Source organism: Raphanus sativus, chromosome 4, assembly GCF_000801105.2.
Source record: "Raphanus sativus cultivar WK10039 chromosome 4, ASM80110v3, whole genome shotgun sequence".
Lineage (NCBI taxonomy): Eukaryota > Viridiplantae > Streptophyta > Magnoliopsida > Brassicales > Brassicaceae > Raphanus > Raphanus sativus.
In genome coordinates this window covers 40224537-40239350 of record NC_079514.1, presented here as the reverse complement: position 1 = coordinate 40239350, position 14814 = coordinate 40224537, and the positions used below count along the sequence as shown (strand labels likewise).

At 36.5% G+C, this 14814-nt stretch overlaps 4 protein-coding genes across 6 annotated transcripts in view; 1 reads left to right on the top strand and 3 right to left on the bottom strand.

Moving 5' to 3' along the window:
* Positions 1 to 1423: 1423 nt before the first annotated feature.
* LOC108852036 (UPF0725 protein At2g20620) lies at positions 1424 to 2893 on the bottom strand. Its single transcript, XM_018625525.2, has 5 exons — positions 2675 to 2893; positions 2229 to 2532; positions 2001 to 2119; positions 1809 to 1892; positions 1424 to 1729 (listed from the first exon to the last, which is right to left on the bottom strand). The coding sequence occupies exons 1-5, from the start codon at positions 2825 to 2827 to the stop codon at positions 1520 to 1522; spliced, it is 870 nt and encodes a 289-aa protein (XP_018481027.2). The 5' UTR covers positions 2828 to 2893; the 3' UTR covers positions 1424 to 1519.
* A 249-nt stretch (positions 2894 to 3142) lies between these two features.
* LOC108848779 (phosphatidylinositol:ceramide inositolphosphotransferase 2) lies at positions 3143 to 5774 on the bottom strand. The gene is given in 12 exon segments (XM_018622214.2): positions 3143 to 3558; positions 3651 to 3810; positions 3882 to 3977; positions 4059 to 4149; positions 4152 to 4157; positions 4247 to 4307; positions 4388 to 4459; positions 4550 to 4630; positions 4711 to 4779; positions 4870 to 4956; positions 5244 to 5333; positions 5418 to 5774. Coding segments are annotated over 12 exon segments (921 nt in total). The 5' UTR covers positions 5451 to 5774; the 3' UTR covers positions 3143 to 3483.
* Positions 5775 to 8784: 3010 nt separating this feature from the next.
* On the bottom strand, positions 8785 to 11194 carry LOC108854047 (uncharacterized). 3 transcript variants are annotated; one of them, XM_018627535.2, is made up of 3 exons: positions 11007 to 11194; positions 9289 to 10605; positions 8785 to 9209 (listed from the first exon to the last, which is right to left on the bottom strand). In XM_018627535.2, the coding sequence occupies exons 2-3, from the start codon at positions 10513 to 10515 to the stop codon at positions 8967 to 8969; spliced, it is 1470 nt and encodes a 489-aa protein (XP_018483037.1). In that variant the 5' UTR covers positions 10516 to 10605; positions 11007 to 11194; the 3' UTR covers positions 8785 to 8966. The 3 variants fall into 3 exon arrangements, with proteins under 3 accessions (XP_018483037.1, XP_056863333.1, XP_018483039.1); XM_057007353.1 differs by lacking the exon at positions 11007 to 11194 and adding an exon at positions 10802 to 10951; XM_018627537.2 differs by lacking the exon at positions 11007 to 11194 and adding an exon at positions 10717 to 10733.
* Positions 11195 to 13690: 2496 nt separating this feature from the next.
* Positions 13691 to 14814, top strand: part of LOC108851752 (uncharacterized) — a gene marked incomplete at its 3' end in the record, with an annotated part of 1308 nt that continues 184 nt past the window's right edge. The window contains 4 exon segments of the mRNA XM_057009893.1: positions 13691 to 14049; positions 14149 to 14325; positions 14406 to 14555; positions 14629 to 14730. Coding sequence (XP_056865873.1) covers positions 13810 to 14049; positions 14149 to 14325; positions 14406 to 14555; positions 14629 to 14730 — 669 coding nt within the window.

Below are 14814 nucleotides of genomic sequence, written 5' to 3'. Positions count from 1 at the left end.
CCCATCCTCCACAACCCGGACCCTACTACAATCTCCACCCCTGCATCTCTCTTGATAGCTTGTCAGCGTATGATTAATCTGCCCCCAACAGGTCTATATGACACTGCGCTATTTCCTTGGGTATTATGGTATCTGTGGACTGCTAGGAACAAAGCTCTATTCGAAGGTGTTGTAATGACAGAGCAAGAGGTTGCTTCACAAGCTACTAAGGAAGCAAGAATATGGCAAGCTGCCCAAATTGAAAAACCCATCTCTCAAGCAGCGAAGACACTAAACACAGTACCACGGCCGTGTGGATCAACTTCATCATCAACCCAGTGCTTTGTAGATGCTGCTTGGAATGCAACCACAAGACGAGCAGGCTTCGGTTGCATTTTCAAGGAACCTTCCACGGGCACTATCCACCAAGCTTCAGCAAACCGCTGTCATGTCGGCTCTGCTTTTATAGCAGAAGCTCTTGCGGTTAAAACTGCCCTCTTAGAGGCAATCAACTTGGGATTACGAACGCTGACTATTTGGTCAGATTCAAAGTCTCTCATCACTACCATCCTTTCGTGTTCGCCTACAGTGGAAGCACAAGGAGTTCTATTTGATATCAGTCATCTTTGTACTCTGTTTTCTTCTGTTTCTTTCCACCATGTTCCCAGGCTAAACAATACCGAAGCTGATGCTTTGGCCAAGTTAGCCCTGTCGAACCCCCTGAACTTTGTTTGATTTCTGAATTTTAATATATGAAGGTTTGTTCAAAAAAAAAAAGTTTCTGCAGTCACAATTCGTGAACTCAAAATATGCCACAATTCAATATCAATAGTAGAAATAGCAATGACAGACTACTTTCCACTTTTAATGATATTGATCCTTTTAATGATAGACTACAATCGACGCATCTCACATCATCTGAATCTGAATATCAAATAACATACAACTGATTGGATCTCTTTTATCTTTTATGTAAGGATATTCTCTTTAGTGCATTGCAACCAAAAAAAAAATCTTTCTTTGCAATTTCCAATGATTCATTCCGCCAGTATTTTGATATGGATCCAACTTCCAACATCAAAGTTGATATCAAGCCAAATACATGTCTCAACATAGTTCAAACTCCCAACTGCTGAAGTCTGATGCATAGGGAAATGATATCATGCGGAATATACATGTATGAACATAAGTGTTTTGATTTGGTATTAGATCAATTTATCAACTGATTTCTCCTTCTCTTATTTCTATATCTTCAATAATTCTTTTCTAGTGTACAGTTATTTTTATAGCTGTTGTTACCAACACCATCACATATATATATATATATATATATATATATATAGAAGTTATTATATATTTACGATCATACCTTTTCATATATATTCTTATGAACACAGCCAAATTCTAATGATATTAATTGAAACTAGTCCATCACGGTGTCATCTTTCATATTAGAAATCATAAAATTAATATGAACTTGATCCTTATTACTACACCAACAAACAGATAGTTTCGGATAACAAAACATCTATCTATCTCTCTAATTGTCGATCCAACAGTTAACTTGAAAGCTCATGTGTTGTGGTCTTCCATCCGTCGTCCGCGTTATTATGCCTCTGCACTCGAGACCCTGACAGGCCGTGAAACTCATGTAGAAAATTGCATTCTTAGACCTGAGCTTCATACTCGTCTCTACATCTTCCCTCGTTCGTACCACTACTTTCTTCATCTTCACCGGCAAATAAGCGCTCTGCGAGAAAAGAAAAGAAAAAGAAAAACACCGGTAAAAAGTGTCCCATTCTCTATGCTTTCTTTTTATCCACACTTACAAGGTCAATTTCCCACTTGGAGAACAATACAACTTCAGCATACAGATGAAGCCATTCGTTGTCTCGCAGATCCGATTCCTTCACCTGCACATGGACAAAATGAATGCCCACCAGTAGTTAAAACCATGGGATTCATTGCTGCTAAAGAGACCAAGATAAAGACAAAAAAAAGTAACGAACAAAACAACTAACCTCATAGTATTGTAGCTTATGACTTCCTGTAAGAGCATCATCCTCTAACCAAGAGATATCATCTTTATAGAACTCGTCTACAGCATCGTGGTCCCACAGAGAAGTTTCCTCTTTACTTCCTAATAACAAAAATGAATATTCAGTCATACATATAATTTTATAAGAATCAACATAGCCATTGACCAATCTAAAATAAAAAAAATAAAAAAAAAACTAATCAGAGATTACCTTTGATTCTGCACACTTTAGTGACCAATCTCAAGCTCTCGTTGTTCTTTCTAGCAGCATCCCAGACAGAGGTCTGGAAAGTAACAGGTGAATTATCGAACGGATCCACCGCTTCGACCGTTATATAGTAAAATGTAAAAGAAACAAATTCTTCGTTTGCTTTCTGAACACTCCTGAACTGTAAATTCGTCCCCTTGTCAAAGTTGTAGGTATGGAGTCCCACCTTGCTCAACAGTACAGTGGAAGGAGTGGATCCACTTGACATTAACTTCTCATATACAGGGAAAAAGTCAACATCGAATCCCTTCAAAATTCAAAGAAAAAAAAACAAAAACCCTAATCAATCCGGGCACTGTGGATTCTTAATCAAAGAGTGTAAAGCAGCACAATTTTAGTAGAACCCATTTGAGGAGAAGGCATAAAGGTTCGGAATTTAATGTACTTACGCCGGACTCTACGACTTGTTTTCGAAACTTCTCGCGTTCCACCGGATCGATCTCTTCCTCGTCGGAATCTGAAAATGTTGTGGGTGGTGGCGGAGGTTCGAGCTTACTCTCACTATGCCACAGCTTGGCCTCATCCAACATACAGTCGTACATTGTTTCAGAGATTTCGTTTCAAACCCTAAAAGATGATTGAAGAAGCAGAACGAACAGAGATATATTTTTATATCTTTTTCTATTCACTCCCTATACTTTTATCTCTTCGCAAATAGATCCCACTTCTTTTCTAAATCTCATAAACATTTATTTATGAAGTAATTTAAAAAAAAATTATTTATATGTTTATGAACATTCTGTCTATCACCTCACTGATGTACAAAAATAGCATCAATGTTTCTGTTGAACAAATTTAGAGAAAAATGAAAGGAAAACTCGAACACAACAAACATGATCTAACTTTAGTTTGATTAGTGAACGTAAAGAGTTTTTTTTTTTAATATTCCAAATTGAAAACGAATGCGCAATGCATAACAACGTCTCAAAGATAACACACAGTTTCTAATAACAAAATTGACACAAAATGAAAACAAAAACAGAGATCCAACAAAAAGATGATTACTTGGGGATCAAGTAGCTGGAAAATATACAAAATAGCACTTCTCTCTATGAATTGTTCTTCCTTTCTGGAACAATGACCAAAAAAAAACAAAACTTTACCACCCTTACAGAATAATTCAAGACTCTTCATGACAGCCATCGATTATCTGTTTTCATATACATATTTGTGTCCCAAAGGTCTGGTGTGGTGAGTTTCATGCGCCATTGATTGAGTTATCAGTGTGAACTCCGTTGCTATCTATCTTCCCGTTCACTTGACCCCTTGGTCTCTAAACAAAACATTAAAAAGAGCATTAAAGATCAAAAAAAATCGTGTGGTTATTAGTTCAGGTTGAGAAGGAGAACAAACTCAGATGCTTACCCAGTCAGCAGGATCAACACCGTTCCCATTCAACAACAGCTTGTGGTTCTCTTCTTTCGTTGTTCTGTCTTTTGAGATCACTGGGAGTAACACCGTAGTCCGGTCTGGTAGTTCTGGCAGTTTCTTGTCTAGACAGAACACCACCAGATTCACAGTATACCTGAGAACAACAAGTCAGTAAATCTTTGTATATTCAGACAAATGTTGTTCGCGTGATTAGCAAAACCATACCATGCGACAACGACATCGACAGTGTAATGTTTACGGGAGGCAATGATCAAGAGGCTCTGCACGAAAGCAGTGAGCCAACCAAACAGCTTTATGAACCTGAGACATAGTTATAAACTGACATAAGAGTGATGCAGGGATGACTATTTTTACAAAGTAGTTTATGAAGGTCTTTTTTACCTCTTAGTGCCGTACTTCTGGTAAGTGAGGACAAAGACTAGCGTGAAGATCATATGCGATGAGAAAATCAGGTCTCCACATCCGTACATAACCCATGAGCTGATGAGATCACATTGAGAACCATAAGCAAAACAAAGAAAACGTGTGTGGTGTCGGGAAAAGAACAAATATGTAGGTAGTAGACTCACGATTAATCTCGAGAACCTCAAGAGGGTTTTTAGGCCATGGCATCCTGGCAACTTTAGAGCCCTGTATCAAAAAAAGTGGGAAACACATATAAGCTTTTACTTGATTAGACCTTGTGTAAAGAGATCTCAGTTGCTTTATACCTCACGGCAGTGATAGTTTGGGCCAGGAAGCTGAGTTGAATAGAATGTTATAACACGGAGAAACTGACAGGCCTGTAAAAACAGAAACATCGACAAACAATGATAAGACTCAGCAAAGCTTTATAATACTATTGTAACTAGTAAGGCAGGGGGGGTGCTTACAACTAAGAATGCTAGAACTCTGCACCATATCAAGACGGTGTATATCTTTTTGCTTTTCAGGATGAATGGATGGAAAGTCCACTGCAATAAAAAGGCCCAAAGAGTATCAATATCGAGAACCAAACTGTAGAAGAATTAGTGAAGAAAGTATGAGACTTCACCAGGAAAAAGGAAACAAATACAGTAGTGAAGACAGTCTCACTTATGTAGCTTCTCTCTTGACCAAGCTCCTATACGAATGAAACCAAAAAGCAATAAGACATATATTCTGATCCGATGAATGAGCATATATATTGTAGGTGAGATGTCTTGAGACAAACCGGAAGAAGAAAGAAGCCGAGATCCTGGAGAGTCGGTCCAGGGCGATGAATATAATGAACTCCTTTAGCAGCTAAACCATGAATGTACTGCACCATTCACAAAGTGTCAAAAACAACACAAATAAATAAAACCACAACAAAGACACCAACACTCAATCCTAAGGACACTGTTTCTGGTGGAAAAAAGGAAAGTTACCGGTTTTTAAATTAAACAGACAAAAGAAAAAACATAAGCTTTCAATCAAAAGTTACCATGTATAAACAAAACCATTGGTCTATCATTTAGTAAAGCTTTCAATCTGAATCTGACGAGAATCAATTAATTAAAACTAAAAACAACAAAAAGAAAAAAAGGCTTTCGAATTTTTACAAACCTGACAGATAATACCAGCGACAAGGTACTTCCAGTTCTCAGCGAGGAGACCGATCTCCGTCGTTATCTCCGAGCAAAATCTCTTCCACAGCTATTCACATTAAAAAAAACACGAATCAGGGAATGATTTGAATAACCCAGAAGCTGAATTGGGAGAAGAAACAAATGAACGAACCTTGGAAGATTCGCGACGAATGTAAAGCGTCATCTCTCTTTATTGATCTTCTTCTTCTTCTTCTTCTTGTTTTCGTGTGACAACGATCAGTTCCATACTAGTTCATCATAACCCAAATCCAAAGACTCGACCTTTCTTATATAAATTGTTAGTCTCGAGCTCCTCGATGGAGAAAGTTTTGATTTTTTAAGCCGAGCCCAGATTCCGATTTGGGAAGGTCAACGATCTGTACGGTCAATCCAAGATCTGAGAAGCAAAAGGTAACGAGGAGAGAGAGAGAGAGAGAGAGAGAGAGAGGGCGATCGAAGATGAAAGTCTGGAAGACAGATTAAAAAGTTTTAGATGTCGAATCTGAGAAGCCAACTCAAGCCCTAAGATTGATATTATAAAGGCAAGAGAGAGTTCAACACGGAGAAACGGTTGAATTTTTTTTAAAAAACACAAAATAATATTCAACTTTTGAAATTAGAGATTTACAACAAAAAAAAAAAATTCTTTATACGAATAATTAAAATATACTCCCTCTGTTTTTTAAAGATGCATTTTCTAGGATTTTCACACTTATTAAGAAATCATATTAAAACTTAGTTATTAATGCATAATTTTTTGTAATTTTATATTTTCTATATTTTTAAACCAATAGGATTTCAAGAAATACAATTAATGTTTTTGAAACACACAATTTTTCATTATTAGTTGACAAAATATGCTTTGAAAACATGAAAATACATCTTTTTGAAACAAAAAATTTTCCTAGAATATAAATCTTTCTGAAATAAAGGGAGTAGTCGGAAAAGACTGATAAATTAATTTTCTTTCGTAATTTATGTATTTTTGTTCAAACTAACCTTTAACATTTTTCACAACATTGATTATCAACATTCAGTTATGGATCTATCAGATTGAGACTGTTAACTAGTAGTAGAAACAAATGGTAACTATAAGTACATTTCTATAAAGATTCGGTTTGTATTTAACTGTGATTTAGTATTCATGTTGGCTATAAATTTACTATTGATGGAAGTTTAATAGATCCACAATTGAGTTTAAGTGATCTATACAACAATTGTCAACTTTTAGCTAGAAGGTTGTATGATATGTTTATCCTAATTAATACGTCAAAAACTTAATAAATAGATAAAAATCGAGAAATGTACATTTTTATGTCAAACGAGAAATATACATTAATACTAAGTTTTAGTGTTACCTTCTTTATTGTTTTGAATCTAATTTATTCAAGTGGAAAACATATCATTACATGTTTGTTCGTTTGTTTTAATTTGCTTAAACTATTTGTAATTAAATCATTTTTAAACATAAAGAAAATGTTACATCGTATAAAAAATACTTGGGTTTGAACAAAACCAAAAGAATATGCAAACATACAAAAGGAGGCTACAAAGATTAAGAAAAGTCATAAAAGTCTCCTTAGGAAAAAAAATAATAGTGGAAGTCATCGTCCCATTAAAGTCCTGGTGTTCCAAAATATCATAACTGGTTTCTAGAATTGTTCGTTATCCTAACATTTTGGTCAATGACACACACAAAAACAAGACGATGCATTTTGCCATTATTAATGTTCTTGTAGTCTTTACCCTCGTTTTGCTATTCGAAAAAGTAAAAACCTGGTAATGATTGTTGAGTCATACTAAATGAATGATTCACGAGTCTTTACCCTATTCTCTTCTCAGAATGAATGATTCATGTATGTTTTTTCACGCATGCATGAGCCTACTTTTAAAAATCTATTACTCAAAACATTTTCTTAACGGGAAACAACATGACTTATTCTTGGGTTCACCTCCTAAGGTGAACATCTAGGTTCACCAACCAATAGTGTTTGAGTATTTGATATTTGATATCTTTTAGAAAAAGAAACATAATTGAATTTTCAAATTAGATTAATATAAAAAATAAAAAATACATAAAAATAGTAATAGTTACAAAAATAAATAAATTAATATTATTAAGTCTTCACTAAAATACTAAATCCTATACCCTAAATCCTAAAACCTAAACCCTAAATCCTAAATCCAAAAATTTTAGATAAACTCTAAGCCTTTTGATAAATCCTAAACCCTAAATCATAAATATTAAAAACTAAATCATAAAAACACTAAACCTTAAATTCTAATCTCTAAACCCTAAACTCTTGGATAAACTCCGAACCCTTGGATAATTCATGAACATGTAGGTTCACCGACCAATATATAATGTTTGAGTTTATGATTTATCCAAGGGTTCGGGGTTTACCCAAGGGTTTAGGGTTTAGTGATTAGGATTTAGGGTTTAGTGTTATTATGATTTAGTTCTTAATATTTGTGATTTAGGGTTTACGATTATCAAAAGGCTTAGGTAAATTTTTGGGTTTAGGATTTACCTAAGATTTTAGGGTTTAGGATTTAGGGTTTAGGGTTTAGTATTTTACTAAAAGCTTAATAATATTAATTTATTTATTTTTGTAACTACTACTATTTTTTATGTATTTATATTTGTTTATAATATAGTTTTGAAATTAAATTTTGTTTCCTTTTTTAAAAGCTTAATAACAATAGTATTTTACTAAACCCTAGGGGGTGAACCTAAGAATAACTCAAACAACATCTAGCTATAGCTATAGATGATTTCATCAACAATATATCAATTATGATTAAATCTCTCTAAGCCAATAGGAGTATTCTTGATAGGAAACTTCTATCGCTCAATATTAAAATTTTCAAAAGTCTCGGTATGAGATTTTCTCAATAAACCTAAAAAGTAGTCAATGGTCATGAGATGAAGAACCCACCAACACCAACCGTTATTGACGCTTTAGTTTAAAATTTCAAAGGCGATGTCTGGTGACTAGAGCAAGTAGTGGTGGCCAATTTGAAACTTAATACAAAGGTTCATTAACAAATAAAAAGAACCTAATACAAGGTTTTAATATTAATTCAGGATTAGCACTACACGTGGTAGGATATGATTTGGAGGAGCATGTGGGTACGTAAGGCAAAGCAGCGAAGCATGTCTGTCACACATACGGCTTGGATCCCCACATGCTCAGTTGAATAACTTGAATTGTCTCTCTATCCTCCATACTTTTCTTCATTTCATAAACCACATATAACCCCAAATAAGGATTAATAGTTTTTCACTTAACTGCTGAAGATAATTTGTTTTGAAACTAATAACTTAGTCCTTGTCTTTATCTTTTACTCTAAAACTGTGGTGTTTTACGATAACTACTTTTTTTGCTAATTGATGTCTTTTCCATGTAAATTACACATCTTTATAATAAAATAATTCCATGTTACAAAAATTATTTTGTTAGCTTATGTATATTAGTTGTAAGTATTTTGTTGGGTATAGACTTATAGTTATGATATAGCTTAAGTGACTATTTTTTTTATAAAAAGATTTGAAGATGTTGAAAATATAAAAATGTATTTTCACTATTTTGTACATTTCTAAACAATTGTGCCATATATATATGATTCTTAACTACAGTTGTATTAAAGCACAACCCAACATAGTCTTAGCTCAGCCAGCTCAGCCAAATGATTGGCACTAGACCCGACCTATTGGAGAAACAGGTGGGTTTGATGCGTACTTCGTCGATGCTACTCTCTTCAACGTACCACCTCCTATCAACACTGCTTCTTCCTCCTCCTCCTCTTCACACCAGTTCTGATGACTGCTTACTGCCAATGCAATAAAGAAAGCTTCCAAGAGGGAAACCGATGAACCGAACTCAACCGAGTGGAGTTCATCGTCGTGTGTGACCATTTTAAATACTGGCTCATCTCTTTCCTGCGAGAGTTCCACGTGTCAAAAGTGATCAAGACCAAATCATCAGTGCTACTTAAGAGACTTGAACAGAACAACTTACCTGACCAAACAGTTGAAAGCTTGAGAAAGATTCAGACTTTGTATGATGATTACTAGAGAGGACACGGAGTTTGCAACCAATGTCCCAGCCACCGCAGTCACATTTTCCACCGGCTTTCCACCGGTCAATCAAAGGTAGAGGGGCATTACAGTCTTTAGGAAGCGTGTGAGAGCCACCAGGGAGCATAACAGTAGTTGTGTCCTGCTTCTGAGTCCTGTTTCTTGTCTGAACAACAGCTGCTGCAAGCTCTTCGTTTGTCTCAACACCGAACAAAACAGATTCTGTTTTATGGGTTGCTGAATCAAAGTTAGTCTTCATCTGACCGATGATTGTGTGTACAAACGGATGATCGTTCCTGCTGCGGCTTAACCAGTTCCCACTCTTGTTCTTTACTTCTTTGATGGAGTACAATGTGTAAGACCTTCTAGAAGAATCTGAACTCTTCATGGTGGCAGCAAGAACGTTGTTGTTGGTGTTGTTGTCAACCACAAACTGATATAAACTGATACCTTTTCTCAAAGTGAACTGCAAAAGAGCGTGGGATCTTGAGCTGCAGTGACTCTTCTTCTCCGTGGTTGGTGGTTTTGAAGCCACTTGTAGTGGGACATTCTTGTCAGTCTTTACAGGACCTGATCTTGTTCTGCTGTGACCGTTCTTCGGTTTTGTTATGGCAGAGTCGTTGAATGTCAAAGGACCTGATTTAGCTGAAGCATGAGATGTGCTTGACAATGTAGAACCAGACGATGAGGTTTCTTTGGTACTGAAACTTCTTCTCATCTGACTGAAACTGAAGCTAAACCGTGGGTTGGGAGAAGCATGTCTTCCTTTATTAGACAAACATGGTTTCTCCAAAGAGTGTTGGTTCTGCTCCCTTACATTAACCGGACTTGAACTTTCACATTGGACATCATCTTGTTTTCCATCTAACTCCAGTCTTTTAACAACACCGGTTGCTAGATCTAGTTCCAACGAACCTGTGTATGAAGAAGCATAACTACAACACGCCTCTTTGGTTCTCTCTGAAGCACTATCTTTCCGTTTCTCTAACTGTTGCCAATCTAAAACTCCAAAACTCAACGCCTTTCCGCGGGTAGCTTCAGTTCTTCTGAGATACCTCGGCGGATCCAACATATCACGCTTCACCAGCTCATCCTTGCCTCGATGCTCCAAGGTTCCATGGGGATGAGATGAGAGATATCTATCCTCAGAGGCTCTTTGTTGCCTCATTTTAGTGATGTAATCACGTGAAACCTCAAAGTAACGGCTGTATATTGCATTCAAGTCTTTGATTCTTCATCCACCTTGAGACTGAGCACTCTGCAACAATAAGACGGAGAACATGAGGAAAGTGTACTCTAACCACAATAGACACGCACAAAAATTGAGTTCAAAGCCACACACAAAAATTGAGTTGAAACAGTTTGATACTTTAGACTCAAATCTGAGCAAGCTCAACAGTAAGTTGTAGAATTGGGGTAAGGATTCTGAATAGTTCTTGGAAGAAATCACTCACACGGAAAGAATTGTTGTCAGATCTAATTAAGTAAAACCTTGGAGGATGAAGAAACTTTTTGTTACCAATTGATCATCTAAGTGTGAAAGCAAACGAAACTCACCCTTTCCCTTTTCATTTTTTTTTCTTTCTCTCAGACAAAACAAGAGCAAGAGACAGAGAGGGATGTAAGAGAAATAAAAGTGGAAACTAGGGACCCACTTACCGACAGAAAAACTCAGGCGGATCGGAGATAGTGGGTGAGAAAGTTGCGAGAAGAAAGAAGATAAGTGAGAGAGGTGGCGCGAAATCAAGAGGCGGATGACGGAGAATGTTAGATTCGGACAGAAGCAAAGTACTTAAAACACCGCCACTGAAGTCCAAACAGATTCTCTGTACGACTCCAATAGTTTCAGTTACTTTCATTTAATATGCTTCTTTAGTGATTTTTGTTCCACACGTCATTCTCTCTTTTCTTACATGGAATTAATTATTTATTCGGTTTAATATCCAAATTTAGCCGAAATATTTGATATTATATTTTCAATCTAGATAATTTGAAACATTAAGCACTGAATAATACTTTATCTCTTTCCTCAAAGTTTTACTTTGATATTTCGGGATCTTGTTGTGGTGATGAAATCTATGATCTATTGGTTGTGATATCAAACTGGGTGGTCCAAAGGTGCTGCTGCACGGGGGTGATGATTTCATCTTATGCCCAACATGAGGACTTGGTCCGGCTCAAGTTTCGTGTTGTGTTTTTTTGGGTTATGTTACTGTCTATTTTTTTGGTGTTTCTGTTGAAGATAAGAGAAAAAAAGATAGGTAGGCAGTAGGCACTTCTCTCCATCTGATCATTGATCTTTTTCTTTTTAATAGGTGTCTTGACATTAGATCTAGATTCAAAACCAATTGTTCAAATATATACGATTTACATCAATCAAGTGGAATTTTAAAATGTACAAAAGAAAAGGTGTGGTTCTTAAAGAGGTTAGTTCACTCATGACAAAAGTGTAAAGTTGGTTTTAGTAGAGTTGGAATGTTGAGTGATCTTTTTGGCTATCCATATATAAACAAAGTTTGAAGATGGAATAGAGAGTAGTGAACTGCCATAGATATTGGCATCTTCAAAGTCACAATTGTAAGCGATGGAATCATTTTGCTATATGATTTAAGTATGCAAAGAAAATCAATTCATGGTGTTGTACTATAAGTTAGAAGATTCATTTGTGGGGTTTTGAGTTTTTTTTGTTGTTGTTTCTTTTGTTCTATTCGAATTGTAGGCCTCTCTCAATGTACAGAAAGAGAAGAGATAAAGACAACAAACATCGCTCTCGTTCCCTCCTTTTGTATTCCTCTTGTCCTTTTATTTTGAATAAAGTAAAAGTCAGAGACATATTGTTTAAACATGTTTCTGTCTCCATTTTTCAAAATGATGAAAATACAAGGAGAACATAACTAGGAAAACAAAATCGAAAAAAACATAAGACTATAATACTCTTAAGCAGGCTTGCAAAAAAAAAAACTCATGTCAAAGGACAGTTTTGAGAAGTCAGTTTTGAGAAGTACTAATTAATATTAACCAAAAAACCCTATACTTCTAACGAAATAAAGAAATTAAGTCATATAAGTTACAACAACTTAGCTACGAGCCGTAAGCAGCACAACAAAAACATTAAAACCAAGGACAAAAGAGACATAGAAGAAGTCTATAGCTAATTCAACTAAGAGCTAGTGAAGATTGCATCGCGGCCTCAACCGTCACCACCATGATCTCCACCTCCTCCACCTCGCCTTCAGTATCCCCACCATCATCTTCACCATCACCTCCGCCTTCGATATTATCATCTCTACCATCACCTCCGCCTTCAATATCCCCACCATTTCTATCATCTCCATGGTCACCTCCTCCTGTAACGACACCATCATCAGGAGTCACACCTCCTTTGCGCCAAAAGCCAGAAAGAACCCACAAAACAAAAATAACAACAACTAGGGTTACTGCGATGATTTCCCCAACATCCATGTTACACAACACACATTGAGGCTTGAGTTTGGGAGTAATGAATTGGAATATCTACGTTGACAATTAAGTCTCGGTAATATTTGTTTTTTCTCTGATGTTTTCCTCTAAACAAATGACGTGTTTAGCTTGAATTGACTTAGACTTTTGGTATTTATATGTTAAATCATAGAAAGTTTTAGTTTGGGATAAAATGTTAATAAAATGCAACATGTGAAGCTCTGACGCCAAAGAGTAGAGTTTTGTTCTCAATTTTCCATTTTTGGGGGTCAAATTCTCAATTTTCACCATTGATAAGTAGTTAAGTACCATTGAAACCCAAAATAAGTGGTTTATTGGTAGTTAAATTTAATTATAGACTTTGTTGATTTTTAAAGTTGAAATTTTTTGTTAGAGTTGCAAAGAGATTTAAATACTTTTAAAATTTATGAAAACATTATGCTGTAATGAATGTAAGAATTAAATGGATATTGCAAAGTTTTATTTAACATTAAATTTTAGTAGAACCATAGAATCAATAAAAACCAAACTTTTTAATAACAATGAATTCTGCATGTAACTAAACAATCGCACCAATAGCTCTAGAATTTGGTAAGAATGTCAAAATCTATACACTAAATAAAAGAATCTTAAAGTTTTAATAATCATTTCAAATCCAATATTTTTCAGTAACATCCTAAAGTTAGTGAAAGAAAAAAAAAAGCGAACCGACCAACCAATTTTTCAATTTCTATATTCGGTTTGACTTTGCAAAAAATAATCTCGGTTCTTGATTTCGGTTCCAGGCCTAAACCGAAATGGGACGCATATTCCCGGTATCTCCGTATCTCAGCTGTTTTTACCAAAATACCCTCCTCCTTCTCCAAGCAAGTTTTAGGGTTTCTCCAAAGACTTTTCCTTTTCCCCCTTCTCTCTCCCATGTCGATCTCTCCAATCTCAATCCGCAACCCAATCCCCTCCAATTCATGTGACCTTCGCCTCCAAATCCGCCAATCCAAGAGAGATGAACATTGACGCCAGAGTGAGCGTGGCGGTGGACGGAGCAGCACAGAGCGCTCTCAATTCCGCCGCCGCCGTGCGCACCACCGTCGCAGACGCCGGAGCCTTGAGCTTATCACAGAAACATCCTCCGCAGACGCAGCAGCGTTTCGGCACCGTCGAGAATCTCCTCGCCGGAGGAATCGCCGGCGCCTTCAGCAAGACCTGCACAGCTCCTCTAGCTCGCCTCACCATCTTGTTTCAGGTCCTTTGTTCGAGATAAAGTTTCTCTCTTTTCGATTCGTTGCTTATCACAGACAAATGGGTTGGTTGAGTTTTGTTGATTTGGTTTGGTTTGTTACAGCTGCAAGGAATGCAAACGGAAGCTGCTGTGTTGAGCAAGCCGAGCTTGTGGCGTGAAGCTTCGCGTATCGTCAACGAGGAAGGAGTTAGGGCTTTTTGGAAAGGGAATCTGGTTACTGTAGCGCACAGGCTTCCTTACTCGGCGTTGAACTTCTATGCGTATGAGAAATATAATAAAGTGAGTTCCTTTGCTCTATTGTCTCTTTGTGGATTGTGTCTTCTCAGTCTCTTACACAATGATGCTTTGTTTTTTTGTAGTTTTTTTATTCGAATCCAGTCTTACAGAGTTATTTAGGGAATAGGAGTAGCAGCCCGTTTGTGCACTTTATCAGTGGTGGATTGGCTGGAATTACAGCTGCTTCGGCTACGTATCCTCTTGATCTCGTTAGGACACGTCTTGCTGCACAGGTTTGATTCTTCTTGTCTATTTTGTCTCTCTGTGATGTGACCTGAATGAGTTACGTTTTGTTCCTTTTTGCAGAGGAATACAATGTACTACCAGGGTATTGTGCATGCTTTCCGTACCATATGCAGAGAAGAGGGCTTTTGGGGTTTGTATAAAGGACTTGGTGCGACTATGTTGGTACGCTTTCTTTTGCTTTTCCTTTGTTCTCTTGTGTCATATGCGAAGTGTGTTTGGTTGTTAACTCGCTTTTTGGTACATCTT